The sequence below is a fragment of the Aspergillus lucknowensis genome (genome assembly GCF_044049455.1).
Source record: "Aspergillus lucknowensis strain CBS 449.75 chromosome Unknown BJX67scaffold_7, whole genome shotgun sequence".
NCBI lineage: Eukaryota > Fungi > Ascomycota > Eurotiomycetes > Eurotiales > Aspergillaceae > Aspergillus > Aspergillus lucknowensis.
Window position 1 is genome coordinate 329,243 of NW_027263551.1, and position 18,027 is coordinate 347,269.

The window sequence follows — 18,027 nt, forward strand, 5'->3', positions numbered from 1 at the left end:
TGCCACCAAGGGAACATTTTGGGACGACCTACCGCGCATACTAGTCCAAGGACGTCCTCAAGCAAAGCCAAGAAGCCATAATCGGCCTTATTTGACTCCATTGCTTGGCCTAAGCGAGCAGATCTAAGTGTCAATCCTCGTACGATATTATCCTGCGTCCTGCTAGCTGAGAAGCAGCCTGCTTGCGAGGTGGTTGCTGAGCGGCACTTCCCTCATTGTAGTCCAAAAACTCATTCAAGGACGCAGATACCTGCCTTTTCGCTACCGATTCTTCTGGCCCAGCTTCGTCAGGACGCTTTATCCCAGCCGCATTTGTCTCGTGCTTAAGGTGACCACTGATTTGGCATTGGGGAGGGTCCGATTCCGTCCCCTTCAAGCCCACGCGTTCTTCAGATACAGAAGCCTCACTATTGTCTGAGAACCTCCGGTCATATTCTTCGTTTTCTGCCCTTATCTGCCTCTCGCGCAGAAGCGCGTGGATCTCGCTGTGCCTGAAGATTCGGATCTGTTCGTCGGTAAGCGTCCGCTTCACTCCATCGGGATAGTAGCCGAGGCCGTCATCGTCTTCGATGGGATGGCCGGGGTCGTTCACAGGTTGCGGGGGTCGGGCGCTATCTGGGAAATGCTTCGCTTGGAAAGACTGGAGGTCTTCCTGTTGAGAATGAGAGTCGGCTACCACTGTCGGGGCAGGTGCGTCGATAAAGGCGAGTCGAACAGAGGGAACACTCACTAATGTGACCGGTGGTACCCGGGTAGCGGGCATGCTTGGGGATGCCAGACTCTGGAAGGCCGACGAGCTTGAGGCTCGTTTGATGCTCAAGCGGAAAGAGCGCAAGACATGCACGCGAATGTCGGTAATTTTACGGTAAAAATACGCATATCAAATCCACCACTGTATTTTAACCACGGTCCTAGTAAATGGCTCTTACCCGGTCCAAATAGCACGTCGCAGACAGCATAACAACGTCACGGTGTCTTCGTCGTCGGTCAAAAACCGACGCCACGAGTTCAGGGTCAGGAGGAATGATTGAAATGCATGCTAATAACACGTGGTTTTATCTCACATTGGGTGCGGCATGGCTCAGGCCTGGAGCCCAAGGACCCCACCTGGGAAAAACCACTACTAACTTTTGTTTTTTCTCTCCACATCCTGTTCTTTTCAAGTTTGTAGATGGCTATGGACAATGAAGAAATACATTCAAGTGAAATCCATAGTGTACCACCATGCTATCTGGCACCAGGCGGAACACCTGGATATCCTTGCTGAGTCCACCTGTTCCATTTTTGCATACAATAAATGTGTTCTAGAGCGGGGAAACGTTGACATGTTATTCTACCAGTTAGGAATTTAAAATTGAAAGCTATAAAATATGTTTGTGGACCGCTGTTTAGCATTCTACGGATCCCTTGACTCTTGGAATATCTATAGCTGCTCCCATGGACATCTAGATTGATGCTATCTTTTCGACCGAGAAAGCCCACCTGGGCACCAGAAATCCTTTACCGTAGAGCGGGATCAACTCCAGCAGAGTCCTACCCAGGAACAAGGCTGTGCGTATGAGAAGGAATAGTAGCTTGACCTATTTGTCTCTTTCCTGATGGCAGTGCCAGGTTTGAGGGGGGAGTGTGGCACGCAAAAGTAGAGTGCAAGTGGAGAAACGGGCGAGAAAAGGGTCATCAGTTCGGGTGTCCACGAGTCTATGGAGGTTCGTTGCACAGGTCACTCAGCCCTTACTGATTACCTCAGGCTGCTCAGGGCGTGCTCAGGGGGCGCTGAGATCTCCTCAGTGAGCAAAAAGCGGCGAGGGGTGAGCACTAAAATAGAAAGAGAAGGTTGTCAATCCTTGAAGAAAATCAAGTACAGATGCATGATCTTCAAGCTGAAGCTTTATGATATCGAGTACAAGTAACGAGGCAAGGCATGGGGGGGGTATATAATGGGAAATAAAAGCTGCTAGTTCCCCTTAATTCACATTTTGGGTAATCATCAAGTCCACTATGCAAGAAATCTGTCCGATTCTTCACTGATCAAGGTCGGTAGCCAAAGCAAGGAGCAGCATGGAAATCCCCCCATTTCGATGCCTCTGCTGTGACATCAAGACCGAGACTCGGTCCGCCCTCGGGGGCAAGGCTCCCATCTAAACCCACATTACTCACGGTCGGATTGTCACTCATGTGTCGGTTGGTTGCTACTCAAAGTATGTCCCGTTTCGGCGTTTTAGTTGGTCGATGTTGTTGGTTGACATGCAGCTACTCAGCTCGCAAGCTGAATACTCGAGACGTGATTGCCGATCTTCGCTTTCACGCTGTTGAAATGGATCCTAAAAGCACTGAGCTCCTCCAGGTCTATGCTCTTGATGCGTTCCCTATCCTCGGTGGATGGTTCCGCCAACCTCCATGCAATAGATATGTGAAAACAATCAGTGTAGTCCTTCGGTGTATCCGGATAGTTTCTCTGGGTATGAGATTCTGGTGGATCGGGGGTCTCGTAGAGTGACGGTTGACCAAAATGATCAAGAGAGCGATTGGAAATCCGTAGAAGACGATTCAAGGTGTCTTGGTTCGGCCTGTTCACTCGTACCACGTAAAACCATCGCGTTTTTTCAGAATTAGATACCCAATCCAAACCCTCCATCTGGATATCAAATCTGAGAAGGGAGTCAGTACGAGATTTTAGCTTGGTCGGCAATATGTCACTAACGGTGATATATCAGAAGCCTGAAGCGCGGTTTGAAACATGTCCAGAAATGGCTGCCTCTCTTCGGTTCGCAGAACCACCGGCCGCGACAGGCTGATATGGAGAGGAAGCTGTGCGCCAAGATCACTATGTAGTAGGCTGTGGATACTCGATTGTTCTTCTCGAAGCATATGCCCCGTCTGGGCGATTATGCCGCAGAGTATTTCAAGCTCGTCCTTTGATGGATACCCTCGTATCTTTCTTAGCGGACGAGCATAGAAAAGCATAGGGAGACAAACACTCAAGGTATATATGGGTCGGCCAGTTGCCTTCAACATGGGGAATGACCCTCTTGCGGCCTCCATGAAGGCTTGGATCGTCCCTGACACTTACCCTAATGCTGGAAGCATAAAGGTCGTGAAATGCGGGGGGCAGCGGAGGAAGCGATGGACACTGACGGGTCTGGCCTGCGGCAACACGATCAGTTTTATTTACTTCTCTTGGAGGAGACTCTTGTTCCGCATCTGATTCCGACTCTGAGTATTGCACCAAAGCCATGGCGTAAGCCGGGCATCATGTTAGTGGTCGGGTGCTCATTTGGTTGTTTTGGTTTTGGAGCTCGTCGCCAAGTTTTCTTTCCGCAAAAGTAGCTTTTGCCCCTCGCCTGTTCCTGCCACTGTTACTTCGCCTTGGATATGGACTGGAAGTGATAGCAGAGATACGATCTAGCGGCGATACTACTTGAATTTTATCAACAGTACGTCTCTTATGGACAGACCACGGAGACCGTCGTGGTAGGAAAAGAGTCGGGGAGAGCCCCTTTTATCTGCATGGAGCAATCGACCCCCGGCACCGCGAAGGGATCAAAGGCCGCCTGAACCACCACCTCGAGTTTGTTGCTCGATCGTCCAGATGGCCCTGCCACGCACTCAACCCGCCACCCGGTCTTTGGCGACGAGGAGGGTCGCGCCTATTTTGGTATGTTCGCTGTCTCCCTATCTAGCATGGACGTTGTCTGTCTACCTCATTGATTAATGCGACGCAGGCTCATCATCCAAAATCGCCCTCGCGTCGGATCTGTTATGGGCGCTGAAACGGCTGATGCGCTCTCGTGGCGGGTTCCCATCGCACAGCAGAGACACGTTCTTGGCCGACTCTCACATCAATCACTCGAGTTTCCCCATCAAGGTCTTCGATGCCTGGAGCGGTCCCCTGGGCGTCGGAAAGTGATGACCCGCAGAGATCTATATACTACCTCCCCCCAGACCAGGAGACCTCGGCCTTGATTGGCAAGTACTGGTCTAACCAAGGAATGCACGGAATAGCCGTCAAGGCTGGATTGCAGCTTGGACTACTCTCGTCTGAAGCCTCCAGGCGCTTCTCTCCTATCGGGCGGGGGGTCCGGAAGCGGACGTGGTTTAGCTACATCGTGCTTGATCGGTATAGATGTCCCACAGGCTCGCAGAGACGATACAGAGTACTTACCTCCAACAAGAAGCCTGGGCATGACCTTTGGCCGACCGGCCTCTATTCCCGAATACTACCGTCGCCTTGGCATGCGGGTCTCTTTGACCTGATCGAGCCGCGCGAGAGGCAGATTAAGGCGGCGGTGGTGCCGCTGTAGCACTGGTTTTTTCAATTCCACCGTGTAAGCGCCACAAAAAAAAAAAATAAAAAAGAAGGCTGACGGACAAATCCGTCACCATTCGATGACGGGCAAAACGCTCGACCTACTCTACAACGGAAATCTCGGCAGCCAGGAAAGAGTTCTCAACTACGAGTTGACCAGCCGGGTTCTGCGCCTGCGATATCAACTAGAAGAATGGGTCCCAACGCTTCCAGCGCACATGTCTCTGGTTAGCGGAACGGACTTGGCCTCACGTTTAGTCGGAGGTAGAGACCTCGACGACCCGGCGATTAATCGATTCCGCATTGTACTGACACTGTAATATCACAACCTTCGAATCCTCATCCACCGAGTCACCCTTGGCGGCTGTGTGAGTGGATCGACGACTGCGACGCACAGGGCCATGACAGCCTGGCCCTGGATGACATTTCCCAGGGCACTGTGCGTCTTAGCATTGACTCAGCTACGCATATTATCGGGATTGTCCGCACAGCCGTCAATGCCGGACAGGCACGGCGGGGATTGTTTGCATCTTGGCGGTTTACGCTGTACTATTGTCTGTTCACCAAATAGTCTTATCATTGTATGTGTCTGACAGCTCTCAGCATCGATGCCGCTTTGGTCATCTTCACCATCTTCCTCCTCTCGAAGCAATCCAATTTGGTCGGTGCCTGGCCCTTGATCTCCTCGGAAGCACTCAAAGAGACGTTCCACACCTGCATCGAGTCCCTCCAGCGGCTGGACAAAGGCAACGGGACGGTTGACAAGCGCTGTCAGTGTCTTCAGATGCTGGCAGAGTTGTGGAATGTTATCGGTATGTCCCCGGACCTGGATCATAGAATTCCTTAACTATCGACAGAATCAAGCGAGCGCGATAACCTTAACCAACTGGACAGCCCTGTGAACCAGGAGACTGTCTTTGGGGACTTAAATTTCATGGCGGATAAGCAGTTTGACGTGACGGATGGATTTCTGTCGAGCTGGGGATGACAACACAGCAATAGTCTGGATATTTAGTCTTATCATGATCGTTATCAATTATAAATTATTGAGTTATCAAGGATTACTGCGGGGCTAAGATACGTTTAAGAAACCCCGCTCCAACAGACGGGACTCTATCTTTCTTTCTTCTTCTCCTTCTTCTCCAACTCACTTAAATGTACGACCTCGTCATCACCAACGGCCTCTGCGTGACGGCCTCAGATGTCGCTCCTCTGGATATTGCCATCCAGGGCGAGAAGATTGCCCTCCTAGCATCATCCGGATCCCTATCAAACCAGGGGAAAAGAGTGATAGATGCCGACGGCGGCTATGTAATGGTATGAGCAGCAATATACATACGCATATGTAGAATCCATGGTCTAATCGTAACAGCCCGGTGGCATCGACTGCCACGTCCACCTGCAAGAGCCGAGCCTGTTCGGCAAGGGCACGTCAGCCGACGACTACGAGTCCGGCACTCGATCCGCCATTGCAGGAGGGAACACCACGATTGTGACCTTTGCCCCCGTGCAGAAGGATACCGGGTCGACGCCGCTCGGGGTAGTCCGTGAGACACGCGCCCTCACAGACGGGCAATGCTACTGCGACTTTAGCTTCCATGTCCTCCTCGCCACGGCGAGTCCGCAGGCTCTACAGGAATTCCCGAAACTCAGAGAAGAGGGTATCAGCTCGGTCAAGATTTACATGACCTACGAAGCGCTGAAGCTGAACGACGGCGACATCCTATCCGTCCTGCTGGCGGCGCGCAAGAACAAAATCCTCACGCTCGTCCACGCGGAGAACGGTGAGGTGCTGGAATGGTTAACGAACCAGCTTGAGGCCGCAGAACTGTTCGCACCAAAGTACCATTCGCATTCACGCCCGCCGATTCTCGAGGCCGAGGCGACGAACCGCGCAATCGCGCTCTCGGCTCTCATTGCCAACACGCCCATCCTCCTCGTACACGTCAGCGACATCGGAGCCACAGCGCGCATCCGCGACGCCCAAACTCAAGGCCAACCCATCTTCGCCGAGACGTGCCCGCAGTACCTCTTCCTCACCCGGGACGACCTCGACAAGCCGGGCTTCGAGGGCGCCAAGTGCGTATGCTCCCCTCCTCCGAGGGACAAAACAGACCAAGCGGCCATCTGGGCGGGTCTCCAAAACGGCACCTTTGCGATTCTCAGCTCCGACCACTGCCCCTTCCGGTATGACGACGCAATCGCGGGGAAAAAGACGTGCATCACGGAGTCCCATCCCCTCGGGCAGTTCAAGTACATCCCCAATGGATTACCCGGGGTGGAGACGCGCATGCCGCTGGCTCTGTCAGCGGAGAAGCTCACGCTCACGAAGCTGGTGCAGGTGACCTCGACTAACGCGGCGAAGCTGTACGGGCTCTATCCGCGCAAGGGGGCCCTGATACCGGGGGTTTCCGATGCGGATTTGACGATCTGGTATCCTGGTAAGCTGGAGGACTTGACGATTAGGAATGCGATGCTGCATCATAATACAGATTATACGCCGTATGAGGGGCAGAGGGTTGGGAATTGGCCACGGTATACGATTATCCGGGGGAGAGTAGTTTGGGATCGTGATAACGGGGGGGTTGTGGGGCGGAAGGGGTATGGGCGGTTTATTCGTCGAGATGCGGCTGTGGATGTTTGGGAGGAGGTGCGGGAGTTTGATCTGGAGATGCTGTGACTACAGTCTCGATAGTGACTTGACAGTGATTTGACTCGACAGTCTGACTATTGATTCCCAGTCAGACAATGTGAGCAAATATGTGAGGCGTCAGCATCTTGGGTAAAAGTATTCAGCCGAAGGAATGCTGCCTCTACGGGAGAAAGAAAGTGTTCAAGACAACATGCAAAGTAGTATTATAGTAAGAACAGAACAATTTACTCAAAAAACTAGATTATCAAGGATATTCAGGAAATTCTCATAGACTTTAGTAGCTACCCCCCATGCAGGCAGGAAGCCATATTATTAGGAGCAGGGATAGGTTAATCAAGCTTATAGTCAGAAGTCTTGGTATTAGAGTATTGAGGTCATGAGTGGTATTATTCACCATGGACTTCCAGTCCCTCTTTCCGTGTCTGATCACGACTTAACGGCAACGTTTGACGGAGAATCTGGGCACCCATGACAAAAGGGTAATCTCCAGAGCCGAGGCACTTCATGCAAAACAGCTCACAAATCGAATTCCTCAAGATCGGAGCCAAACCCGAGTGAAATTCAGGATCCCCGTAACAATATTCGGAGTTCTGGACAGCGGAAACAGCAGAGCTCTGCTCCACGAGCAGAAAAGACTGCCTCTTGCAATCATCTCTGGAATGAGCAGTCTAACCCACTGCCTGGTTTTTTTTTTATGAGGCCTGGGCGCAGGATCATACAGAGAACGAGACGATCCGCCCGATTGGAGTAGTTTGGTTGAGAGCGTTTTACGACAAGTAAAGAGATGGTTCGTCTGCTTTGCGGCTTCGAAGGACAGGACTGACTTCAGTCATTTATTTTATGGATATGGTTTTTTGTCACATATTGGTGTGGATGGTCAGCTCGATGTCTCTCCTGTCGTGTTCGGTATTCGACGGATTTCCGGTCTTTCGCTTGAAAGTTAGCTCGATATGCCGTTGTGCCTCACTCCTGACACTCTGACTCGATGGCATAAGCATACGGCGAGCCCTGGGTAAGTCGTGTACCTTGAGTTAGATAAGAGTTGATGACGGTTCTCCTGAGAGACAGTTTGGTTCTAGGCTGGCAGCTGTCCGTCCAAGTCCTTACAAGAGTAATTCCAATGACACAGATTCTGGATCCAAACGAAGGTCCTGGCGGCGGGTTTGAGAATTCGGTTCCAGATTCAGGATCTAGACTTCTTGGATGGTTGCAAAATTTTGTCAAGGAATAACTCTATCGACCCACAGTGGACAGGGAATATTAGTATTCTGTACAGTACTGTTAAAACTGCCTGGTGGGAGCAAACCTCAACACTAAAAGTCAAGAAAGGGAAATCCACCCTTCAGCTGGAGGGCACTTGAGAGCACTCGAGGGTACACCAAAATGCCAACGGGACACTCGCACCAAAAGCTCAGACCTGGAAATATTTGGCAACATGTTAGATGTTGCTGATTCCTGCCAGGATATGGGTCGGAACTTGATCCTTAATACAACGCTCTCCTCACTGTGCAAACCAGCAAGCTACAGGCCTTGTTTAAGATCTTCCTCTTTGCTTCAAAAAATCAACAATGTGGGGAAAATCCGAATTGTCACTCATTTTCTTCCGCGCGCAGCCCCAGTGTGTTATTCCTGGTACCTCTCTGGGTAGTTGGCCATAACTCTTGCGGTAAATTCTGAGAGACCACGCATCGGCACGGTCAACGAGTTGGGTATCAGGCTCGGGAATGAATGGGACAGGCGCGAGACCCGGGCCCTCCTCACCCATCGTAGCGAACTTTTCAAGTTGAGAGCTGGAAAGCTTAAAGATCGGACTTCAAGGTGGGGGACGGATAAAAGCGCCGTTAATCTGGTTGAGATTTATGGTTATTTGGTGCTCATGCGTGCGGCCTTCCATCCCCGACCTCCACGCGGTTACCGTCATTTGCATACGACTGTAGTTCTCAGAAGTTGGGAGGCCATCAAATAATTTGACCGAATGCGTGTTCAGCGACTTCGGTGGATAGAAGTGCGGATGCAGCTTGGACGAACAACCGTCGATTCTCAGGACCTAGGTCTGTAACGGACACCGTTGCCATTATGTCGTCCTGTGGGTTGCGAATTTCAGCCGTTGCTGGTCATGGAGTCGATTTGATTTTCTGATTCCCGCAGAAGACCTGGCGGAGCGTAGATAAGGATGGCAGGGATAACTACCAGAGATATCACGAAAAGGTAGATGCTGATGTGACAGGCAGTCATCCTTGCTCACTAGGCAGATCCATTAGCTCACAGTGTCTCACCCTGCCCACGTCCTCTGGCAGGAAATTGTGACAGTCACTTACTTAACTGCCAGGTAGGTCTAATTATGTTGCAGACCATTACTGCTTGTTGCGAGTGGTTGGAAGCCCTTATTTTGGTCACGTGACCTCTATTTAGGATCGGATATTTCTTGGCAAAAGTGTTCTGTCTTCTGATTGGCAAAATGTCACGTGCAGTTGAAACTCCATCAAGAGCCCTGTCCAAGAACTCCTGGTCCAACGAGTGTTGAGCATGCAACCTCCTGTGGGTGACACAGGCCCCTAGTAATGAATACTAGCTGTTACACTCCACGAAACACCATCTTTACAAGTGGAATTCAGTATCGTAAGGTCTTGCGAGTGGTTATCCAAGGCTTCTAGGTTAGCACCGAGAAAGTTTGCCCATATCAGCCTATGCATTAGGAGCCCAAACATGCCGCAGCTTCTGAATAAAAGTATTGTTCTGGGCATATTCGTCTCTCATCTGCTTCGTCTCGTTAGTTAATTCCGCCACCTGCTTCTCCAGGTCAAAGATCCGCGCCCTCCCTGACATTTCGATATCTTCTACCTTAGTCTCCATTTTTTCCCTGGAATCCCTATCCTGGGACTCCATCTCATGAACTTTTCTTCTCAGTGCTGTGAATTCTTGGTTTTCTGCAACTATCTTATTGCACTGAAGCTGGATGAACCGAGTCATCAGGAATACGGCGCCCTCCATGCATTGGGCTGATGTTGGGCCTTCTTGCGGGACGGGTGTAGATACTGGCGCGAGGACAGCGGGTCTTGGATACTGCGTTGGAGGGCCTTGGGGATAGACCTTTGCTGGTTGGGGAGCTGGAGGCTGAGCTGGAGGCTTCAAGGGAGCGCCGCTCGCAGTGCCTCCAGCTGTGTTGGAGCCCTCTGGGTTTGCTGTAGTAGTAGCTGTGTTCCCTCCCACTTCATCATTTCCTGTATTTCCGACGGTTTGAGTTGATGGGGTAGTGCCGCTGGATGCAGGTGAAAGCCCAGGAGCATCTGTGGTTCTGTTCTGCGTTTCATGGGGTATACTTGCATTGTCCTTGCTCGGGAGGTTGGGTCTTTGTCTCTCTGGAACGGACAGTGAGAGGGCAGGCATCTTGGCCATATTATTGCTCCACGGGGCACCTTCGCTTGTGGGAACCTGCCCAACTGGCTTGGTAGTGGATTTCTGGCCCCCGTTCTGCTTGGGAGTCATAGTAGAATTCTGCTGAGTGACAGTCGAAATCGAACGAAGCTCAGGCCGTCGAGGGGAATTCTGAAGCTCCAAGCAGTCAGTATAGATGACAGACAATATATGTATAGCAAGGCAAGGCTTCGTACAGGCTTCATCTGGCCGTCGTCAGCAATATCTCCCTCGTCATAACTGCTATCCTCATCCATATGGTCCAGCACGTTGTGAACAAAATCTCCCGCTTCAAACCTACGCTCCTTGGACCGGGGATTCTCCAGGTGATCTGTCTCTGGTCCGATCGGACGCTTGCCGGTCTTTAGAACAGCCATGCAGCTGTCCTTTCTGCTCTTTTGTGCCTCGCGTCTCCGCTGTCTATCCGCTTTGTCCATTTTCTTCGAGGAATCAGTATTACTCGCGGAATAAGGCGGACCACCTACGCTGTATTCCTGAGATAAGGCTTCTCTGGTTCGACCCGAGAACTGTGATTTGAATGTCTGAGGTGTGGTGACTGTCAGTGAGCAGCGAAGATGAGACGGCTCAGGGGTATAGCCGGAAAGAAAGGAACATACTTCATAGAACTGATTCCACGAAAGGTGACTGTGTCCTTGCCTGAGCTGCCACAGCTTTGTTCTTTCTTCGTCAGTCCACTGAGCCCACTTTCGGGATTGGGGTGTAGATAATGGGCTGGTTCTTGTCGACATTTTCTCAGGCGATTCTTGGGCATCTCTCAAGGCGTTTAAAACCAAGGGTGCCGCAGTGCCGCAGATTTCTTTTCGGCGCTTCAGAGTGTCTTCTGGGAGAGACTCCTTTTTCTCTGCCATCCTGAGCAGCCTTTAATTTCACTAACTTCTTTTCTCTTTTCCTTTATGTTTTTCGGTCAAGGCATCTCCTTTTCCCAGAGTCCTCAGGTATCATTCTCAGGAGCGGGAAGAGAACTTGTCCAACCGTAGAGGAGGCTAAAGAGCAGGGATTCATTCCTGCCTTCATGCTTCCACGAGTCGTTCGTGATGATTGGAAATCATCGTCCGAGCGCAACTCAAAGAACGGGGGGATGATGTTGTGGTGTGTCGTTTCTCTGTTAGCGTCAATAAGGCGTATTTAAAAAATGAAATTGTATCGTCGCGGGCGTATCATGCTGTGATTGGCCTGTTATCTCATTGATATCAAGGGCCAGAACTCGCCTTCGCCCTGCGGCACAGTCAACTTGCATACTGGCTGTTCAAGAGGAAATTTGGATCTCCAACAGGTTCTGAGCGGCTGGCAAGATCGGCGGATTGGATCGAATTCTCTCGCAGTTCTCATCGAATCGATTTCGGGCTCTGTCCAAAAATATCTTTTGTTGGCGCTTTTCGCGGGTGAGAGGCTGAGCAGGTTGCGTTTTGACCTCGCTTAGAGAAGAAAGAATGACTCCCAGCTGAAGTCTTGTGTATTGTGGATCTCATGAGACCTGCGTATTCTTTGTTCGCTCGGGGGTTGGCTCGAGGTCAATGCGTTTGATGGGTTTCTTTGTTTCTCATGTCGGCAACATGGACCAGTCCCCATGCTACTAGTACTGTACGTACTCAAAGTACTACCAGTAGTATTCTATTTTCTTGGGAGACTTAATACATAGTATTACAGACCGTGTACCGCAATGCAGTGGTTTAAGAGAGTAAAATATATTCAATACCATGTTGGGTACTTATTAACCTGCTAATATCGGACACAACTAAGTTACCGGGATGTACTAACCAAGCATTGTATGGGGGAAAGGAATTTTTCGAGGGTGACACTGTTTGTTGAAACTTGCCAGCAAGTCCTGAAACTTGATTATTTGCTTTAGGAGAGATCCACTTTGCTTGCATGTTTATGTATTTTCTGTGTGGCATCCTGCGAAAGTTTCGACCATGTATACACTATTAACCTGGAATAACAGACGATTGAACCTGTTTGATCTAGGTAATATGTGACTGAACCCAGTACGAGGTCAATTAGTTCCCTACCTACACTTGGAGTAGGTACAAGAGGGTTGACTACAAGTCCCAAAGCAATAGCGTCGGAAGTCTCCTTATTGAAGGCAAAGACCAGACAAGTAACTATTCACTTTCCCAGCACCCTGTATAGCGGACCCAAAACAACACAACACAAAACTTGTATTATTGGGGTCAATGCAGTACTCAAGCAGTATAAGCTTGTTTAATACCTGTTTAGCATAGGGTAGACAAACAAGTTCAATTTTACTAGGCATTAGGACAAGAAAGGAAAAGAAGCAAGTATCAACATTAAAAGAAGATAGTAAAGCAAATCCCACTAAGCTAAAAAGCCCAAGGCTAATTTAGCTAGCAGCATGCGATTCTGATTTCTGGCGAATGTCAATAACGAACTCCCAGCAAAATTCTTGAAAGCTAGGAGGGCAAATTGAGAGCTGCACCAGGGACTTTTTCCTCGATCTAGCGTTTCATACCCTGGATGTCCGAACAAATGCCCGATATTTGGTATTTATGATGGCCACAAAGGGCCGTGGCGCCTCCATAGAGGAGGCCACAGAGACGGCCATGATTATCAATGATCGCGGAGCCCAAGTCGCCCCTCGGCAGAAAGTACCCTGCTTTTTCCCGTCATGGCCGGCTCTCCCTCCGTTGTAATCACCCATTCTTCAGTCACACCCTCCTGTATTGTGGCTCTCTGCAATCCGTCTTTCGACAATCGTACGCGCACGTCTGTCAGCCAATTACAGTAAGAAGAGGCACCATCACAAATTCCTCCAGTCACCTTGGTGGTCCTGCCCGACTTGCAGTACCATTCGCCTGCTTGCAGGGAGCCAAATTCCACCAGGGGCATTGCCTCCTCAAGCACAAGCCCGACTGCTTCATAATCGGCTGGGTTCCGGTGCGGATCTGAGCGAGGAACACTTGGCATCCTGTTCAGGTTGCACTCGGCGCTATTGATGACTTCCTTAGAAAATTCCACAAATGCCCAATCCGCAACCCCGTTCTCCGCTATCAAGCAGCCAGAGGACACAACAGTTCCCCGCAGCTTTATGGGCATCATCTCAACAACTCCCCGATTTGCCCTATACCCTTGAAGCCGGTTCTCCCAATGTTAAATAAAACCGACCTTCCGGGAGGACATCTGTATACCGGCTTCCGCTCGGTCTTCCCTTTCCTTTGAAGGGCGTTTAGCTCCTCAGCGCATGGCCCAATTATTCCTTTGATTGCTTGGAGTGATTCTGAGGCATCACTTGGTGGGAAATAGAATATGTCGTATTTTGTGTTGTTACCCAGTGATGGGGAGGAGCCATAACTGGTTGCCATCTCGATAACCTTGCTATCCGCATTCGGCGGTGGCTGCACGACATGGTAGTTAGTTATGATGCCGTTCCGCGTTTTTGCCCTTTGGGTAATGGCGGCGAACAGTCCGAGGGACCCGGCACCCCTTTAAGGGAGGACAGAAAATGAAGTCCCGGGTTCGGGTACGCCCTCCGAGCTTATGCTCCAGGAACAGTCGCGTCCGGTAGTATCATCGAAGGGTGCGCAGGGCGGGATAGAGATATGTCAACTCGAATAGCTCTTCACAAGAAAGTGCTGACCCTTTTTAGTGGAGTGGCGATTTCCCAAGATATAACCCCGAAAATTCCACTCGGATAGCCATGGGAAACACATTATGGCCGTTCTGAAGGGGTCAGCGCGACACAAGTAATCTTCGATAGTCATAACTCCTTCCGTTCCGTCCGATTCTCTTAGATTCTTCCGCCGTTTTCTAGGGGAATCCGGAGTAGTGGGAATGCCATGGGCGGGAAAATTGGGGAATGATCCCGTCAAGGACGACATATTTCAAGGTAAATGTGGACAATGATGCGAGATGACACCTTATTATGTCAAGAGATGTTTGGAGGAGTGTTGAGAAGTGCGTGTTGTAGTACTATCGAGAAATAATGTGGGTTGTAGGAATGTTGAGAGGTGTGAGTTGGAGGAGACTGAAAATCAAGGGCTCAAACTCTCTGCTGCCTAGCAGGTAGTGAACTTTGAAATAGAAGATTCTTAAAGAATTGAATGAAACTTATTACCTATAAATCCACCACCACCGCCTGATCAAATTTCCCTCAAACTATATACATAGCACCGAGGAAATATACCTAACGATCTCTGTGACACGAAGCAATGCACATTTTGGATCTTGTATCATGGAAATGGCATAACTCCTCAGATCGCAGAGAGTGGGTGAATTGTAGTGTAGGTGTTAGTTTTCTGTATCAGGGAGTACAATTTGATAACCTGAAGCAATCCCCATGGATTCAATCCTAAGAGAGTGAAGATAATCAGTATAATTCCAGCTGAGCGTCAATGAAGCGACTATGATCTTGCTGAATACTATGTGGAAAGAAACGTCAATCGAGGGGTCAAAAGTCGCCAGGTCACCTGATAGACACCACCTCAGGAAGGTACCCCAGGTGCCCAGGTGCAGGTGGTGCGGGCGCCCCTCCAGCTCCGGGCGTGCCTTCTGTTTTGATGATGCAAGGGTTGGCCCCGTCCATCACTGCAGAGGGCCGCATCTGCAGAACGCTCATCGAGAACTGTGCATGAGAAGCGACAGACACGATACTTGTCGGGGGTCTAGCCCCGGGCTCATAACCTGTCGGGAGGTCTAGCCATCGGAGAAAGGAGCCATGGTTTGATAGCTACCGACCGACATCCAGGAAAACTTGGCGGTGCCCTGGATTATCGTATCGCTTAGGTCACCACAACGGTATCAGGATAATTACCCTTTTCGTTTCCCAGAAGGCATTTTCGGAGCGCAAAGGGCATTCGCATGCGGGTGAGAGGAGCTTGTGTAACTAACTTAAGGCTTGTGTCAGTGATGACTCAGCGAGAAAAGTTCGAACTGCAAGTTGTTAGAGTCATCCCGACTGCTGTAAGAAAAATGCTAGAGAAATCTCCCCGAGGGTTGTACTCCGAGTATTCGAATTTGGAAGTTCAGGTTGGTGATGAGGTGATGGACAGGCCTGGCAGGGCCTAGACTTTACTAGTTTGGGAACGTTGTAAGGCTGGCCCGGGTCCGGACGGTGCCCGCTAGTCTGATCCATGATCATACTAAGATTAACCTTAATTTGAAGCGCTGCTTCCCCAACAAGGCCTTCAGGGAAAAAAAAATCCAAGAAACAAGAGTTAGTAACTCGAAAATTCCAGTTAAAACCTTGAAAAGAGAGACAAGGACCCTTGACTAAGATTATTTCCATTCTATTGGATGCATGACGCCAAAACTTAGTAGTCGAGTCAGCTGAGAAAGTTTGTGACTTGAAGCTCGCTTTTGAATTAAAATCGTCAGGAGAAAAGCCATGATGGGAATTTAACCAGTATATTCCGGAAACCTAAGGCTGTATCCCGCAACTCTCCGTGCCGTAATGACCATATATCGATGAAGAGGAACTATTCTCTGACTTCTTTGAAGAGTTTCTCTTCATCATCGCCTTCGCCCAATGTAACCGAAGAGGCCTAGCGTGCTACCAGTCCCTGATCTTTGCCCGAACGGGCCGCAGGCTACGCCCGGATCGGAAGGTTCGTGCCTTATTTGATAAGATTTCTGGCTCCTGTGGAGCCATCGATGCGTCAGCCCCGAGTCTCTCACGTCACTCACACAGCCCAGAGGCGAGGCCCGTCGAGGGGTCAGACTGAGAGAAGCATGGCGTGGGCCGGAATACAGTTCCTATACCTTCTATATATCATCCTCCCTCTCCCAGCGTGCTCAGCTCCCTTCTCACATCCTTCAACCACATTCACACTTTAAAGTACTCCACACAAACAACCTACCAAAGCAACCCATCGTCAAATCGCCTAAGAGCGACATATCATATATTAATACATCCACTCCACATCGAGGAAAAAAAAAGGAAATTCAAAAAGAACCACTCGAACCCCACCAAACGAACTTCCACCCACGACCAATACGCAGAGAGCCACTAGTGCGTCATACTATCACCCCCCCACATACGCCTCATCTGCACTTTAGTAACCCGCCTTACAGGTGTGCCCGAGCACACAAAGTCTATATATCTCTCATTTTCGCCCTCTTAATATTTGAAGATGCATCGATATCAGATGGATCATTCCTACACAGTCTTCCCCAACGACAACAGTTCATTCGATATGAATATGGACTCCAACTCGGTCATGGGTAGCCACAACCCATACCAGCGCTTCCTCTCCCCCTCACCAACTCGCTCCTCCATCAGTCGTCGGCGGTCTTCTTCAATCCCGTCTTCTGACTATTCTGATTTTCTCGACGCTTCCCAGCACTACCGCGGAAGACGCCACCCCACACGACACGTCCGGCAAGCGCAGCTCGTCAACCCCGACATCATCGACCGCCTGGATACAGCATCGAGAGTTTCCTACCATCATGAAGGCCCATACGATGCCGTATACCCTGAACGCAATAAAATCACCACACACAGCCCCCTCGAAGCCCTCCGAGAGTCCAACGCCGAGGCTCTCAAAGCTACCCCATACCACAAAATTGCCGACTCCATTGAGAAACACCGACCACTCGACGGGGTAGCTTACTTCCCTCCTGGCTACACCGACCAAGAAGGCCAAACCTACGACTACGAAGAAGGTTACAACATGATGACCGATTATGGTAACTTTGCTCGCTTTCCCGGCCTGGTAGGTCTTTTTCCATCTACGAGACTAGTTTTTTGATAGCTAACATACCTCTAGAAGTTCACCGACGAAGACTTCAGGAATGACCCCTTCTACAACACGCGAGCGAAAGCTTTCGCTCCGTTAAGGAACGTCTTCCGTCGCAAGCACCGAGCATCGACCTAGCCGCGACGGCGTCCGGTTTGCGATTTGTTATTTCTTTGACAATTTGATGATCATGTACTGGATACCCCTATTGTATGGAGTTGACGGAGTTTCTTGAATCATGTATCCTGATATTACCCTGTACTTAGCTAAACTGGCGTCTTCGGGCCTGGGCGACATCCCCAGCGCAGTCTTCCACGGGTTCTGTGGCGCGCGACGCAGATTCCGTGCGGAGGTTGGCTCTAAGGGTTTGTCATGCCTCCAGTTCAATGTCTCTTCTCACTAAAACTTTCGTGACCAGGCCTTGGTTGGGCGGTTGGGTCGGGCCTGGGTCATTAAATCTTGTATCTCAGATAACTTGATGTCTGAGAAAATCGAATGGACAAGTTCGATCACAATCAGCGTCCTGCGTAATATCCATGGAAGATTCAATTATCGATCGACTCGCATACATGTGCGCGCATCCGTGTGATGTCAGATTGTATGTATGGCCCATAGAGACTCCGTTTCGGAGCGAGGGATGCCTCACGCTAGGGATCCCTAATAAAGGGGGGCAAGAATGCGGACACGTCAACCCTCTGCATATGAGGCAGCATGTTGATAGAGAACTAAGAGAACTCTAAAGATTCCATGTGCTGCCTCGCACACATTGTCCATACCTAATTTCTCTGCAAGGTGACGGAAGGGCGAGTGGGATTAGAAACCTCGACTTGCCGCAGCCACCAATACTACTCAGCATAGGAGGGGTGAAAGACCCACGTCTCACACGGTAAGGCACCCGGGAATTTTCGGCCAGTCTTACAGGCCTTGCAAAGCCTCCCGGG

General features: G+C 50.2%; 9 protein-coding genes across 9 annotated transcripts; 4 read left to right on the plus strand and 5 right to left on the minus strand.

The window, feature by feature from the left end:
- On the minus strand, positions 1 to 893 carry BJX67DRAFT_303897 (DUF3807 domain-containing protein). Its single transcript, XM_071027028.1, has one exon. The coding sequence runs from the start codon at positions 761 to 763 to the stop codon at positions 131 to 133; it is 633 nt and encodes a 210-aa protein (XP_070889017.1). The 5' UTR covers positions 764 to 893; the 3' UTR covers positions 1 to 130.
- Positions 894 to 1,856: 963 nt separating this feature from the next.
- On the minus strand, positions 1,857 to 3,298 carry BJX67DRAFT_346405 (HVSL domain-containing protein). Its single transcript, XM_071028418.1, has 3 exons — positions 2,977 to 3,298; positions 2,702 to 2,927; positions 1,857 to 2,648 (listed from the first exon to the last, which is right to left on the minus strand). The coding sequence occupies exons 1-3, from the start codon at positions 3,233 to 3,235 to the stop codon at positions 2,255 to 2,257; spliced, it is 879 nt and encodes a 292-aa protein (XP_070889018.1). The 5' UTR covers positions 3,236 to 3,298; the 3' UTR covers positions 1,857 to 2,254.
- Positions 3,299 to 3,872: 574 nt separating this feature from the next.
- On the plus strand, positions 3,873 to 4,301 carry BJX67DRAFT_378590 (uncharacterized protein; the record flags this gene model as incomplete). The annotated part of the gene is made up of 1 exon (XM_071032371.1): positions 3,873 to 4,301. The coding sequence occupies one exon, from the start codon at positions 3,873 to 3,875 to the stop codon at positions 4,299 to 4,301; it is 429 nt and encodes a 142-aa protein (XP_070889019.1).
- An 85-nt stretch (positions 4,302 to 4,386) lies between these two features.
- BJX67DRAFT_378591 (fungal specific transcription factor domain-containing protein) lies at positions 4,387 to 5,294 on the plus strand (the record flags this gene model as incomplete). Its single annotated transcript, XM_071032372.1, has 4 exons — positions 4,387 to 4,611; positions 4,704 to 4,852; positions 4,910 to 5,118; positions 5,164 to 5,294. 4 exons carry the CDS (start codon positions 4,387 to 4,389, stop codon positions 5,292 to 5,294), a joined length of 714 nt encoding a protein of 237 aa, XP_070889020.1.
- A 167-nt stretch (positions 5,295 to 5,461) lies between these two features.
- On the plus strand, positions 5,462 to 6,986 carry BJX67DRAFT_378592 (uncharacterized protein; the record flags this gene model as incomplete). The annotated part of the gene is made up of 2 exons (XM_071032373.1): positions 5,462 to 5,623; positions 5,679 to 6,986. The coding sequence occupies 2 exons, from the start codon at positions 5,462 to 5,464 to the stop codon at positions 6,984 to 6,986; spliced, it is 1,470 nt and encodes a 489-aa protein (XP_070889021.1).
- A 2,499-nt stretch (positions 6,987 to 9,485) lies between these two features.
- On the minus strand, positions 9,486 to 10,591 carry BJX67DRAFT_304026 (uncharacterized protein). Its single transcript, XM_071027029.1, has one exon. It carries the CDS (start codon positions 10,443 to 10,445, stop codon positions 9,645 to 9,647), a length of 801 nt encoding a protein of 266 aa, XP_070889022.1. The 5' UTR covers positions 10,446 to 10,591; the 3' UTR covers positions 9,486 to 9,644.
- On the minus strand, positions 10,592 to 11,469 carry BJX67DRAFT_304029 (uncharacterized protein). The gene is made up of 3 exons (XM_071027030.1): positions 10,991 to 11,469; positions 10,859 to 10,929; positions 10,592 to 10,813 (listed from the first exon to the last, which is right to left on the minus strand). Exons 1-3 carry the CDS (start codon positions 11,240 to 11,242, stop codon positions 10,738 to 10,740), a joined length of 399 nt encoding a protein of 132 aa, XP_070889023.1. The 5' UTR covers positions 11,243 to 11,469; the 3' UTR covers positions 10,592 to 10,737.
- A 1,336-nt stretch (positions 11,470 to 12,805) lies between these two features.
- On the minus strand, positions 12,806 to 13,702 carry BJX67DRAFT_304036 (uncharacterized protein). The gene has a single exon (XM_071027031.1). It carries the CDS (start codon positions 13,449 to 13,451, stop codon positions 12,963 to 12,965), a length of 489 nt encoding a protein of 162 aa, XP_070889024.1. The 5' UTR covers positions 13,452 to 13,702; the 3' UTR covers positions 12,806 to 12,962.
- Positions 13,703 to 16,166: 2,464 nt separating this feature from the next.
- On the plus strand, positions 16,167 to 17,641 carry BJX67DRAFT_304192 (uncharacterized protein). The gene is made up of 3 exons (XM_071027036.1): positions 16,167 to 16,359; positions 16,422 to 17,062; positions 17,117 to 17,641. The coding sequence occupies exons 2-3, from the start codon at positions 16,481 to 16,483 to the stop codon at positions 17,222 to 17,224; spliced, it is 690 nt and encodes a 229-aa protein (XP_070889025.1). The 5' UTR covers positions 16,167 to 16,359; positions 16,422 to 16,480; the 3' UTR covers positions 17,225 to 17,641.
- The last annotated feature ends 386 nt before the right edge of the window (positions 17,642 to 18,027 follow it).

Coding starts and splice junctions, on each gene's coding strand:
- BJX67DRAFT_303897 (XM_071027028.1), bottom strand. CDS start 763: ATGCCCGCTACCCGGGTACCACCGGTCACATTAGTGAGTGTTCCCTCT.
- BJX67DRAFT_346405 (XM_071028418.1), bottom strand. CDS start 3,235: ATGGCTTTGGTGCAATACTCAGAGTCGGAATCAGATGCGGAACAAGAG. Junction 2,928..2,976: donor GACCCATATATACCTTGAGT/GTTTGTCTCCCT, acceptor GAAAGATACGAG/GGTATCCATCAAAGGACGAG. Junction 2,649..2,701: donor CAGGCTTCTGATATATCACC/GTTAGTGACATA, acceptor CTCCCTTCTCAG/ATTTGATATCCAGATGGAGG.
- BJX67DRAFT_304026 (XM_071027029.1), bottom strand. CDS start 10,445: ATGACTCCCAAGCAGAACGGGGGCCAGAAATCCACTACCAAGCCAGTT.
- BJX67DRAFT_304029 (XM_071027030.1), bottom strand. CDS start 11,242: ATGGCAGAGAAAAAGGAGTCTCTCCCAGAAGACACTCTGAAGCGCCGA. Junction 10,930..10,990: donor CGTGGAATCAGTTCTATGAA/GTATGTTCCTTT, acceptor GCTCACTGACAG/TCACCACACCTCAGACATTC. Junction 10,814..10,858: donor CCTTATCTCAGGAATACAGC/GTAGGTGGTCCG, acceptor GATTCCTCGAAG/AAAATGGACAAAGCGGATAG.
- BJX67DRAFT_304036 (XM_071027031.1), bottom strand. CDS start 13,451: ATGATGCCCATAAAGCTGCGGGGAACTGTTGTGTCCTCTGGCTGCTTG.
- BJX67DRAFT_304192 (XM_071027036.1), top strand. CDS start 16,481: ATGCATCGATATCAGATGGATCATTCCTACACAGTCTTCCCCAACGAC. Junction 17,063..17,116: donor TTGCTCGCTTTCCCGGCCTG/GTAGGTCTTTTT, acceptor ACATACCTCTAG/AAGTTCACCGACGAAGACTT.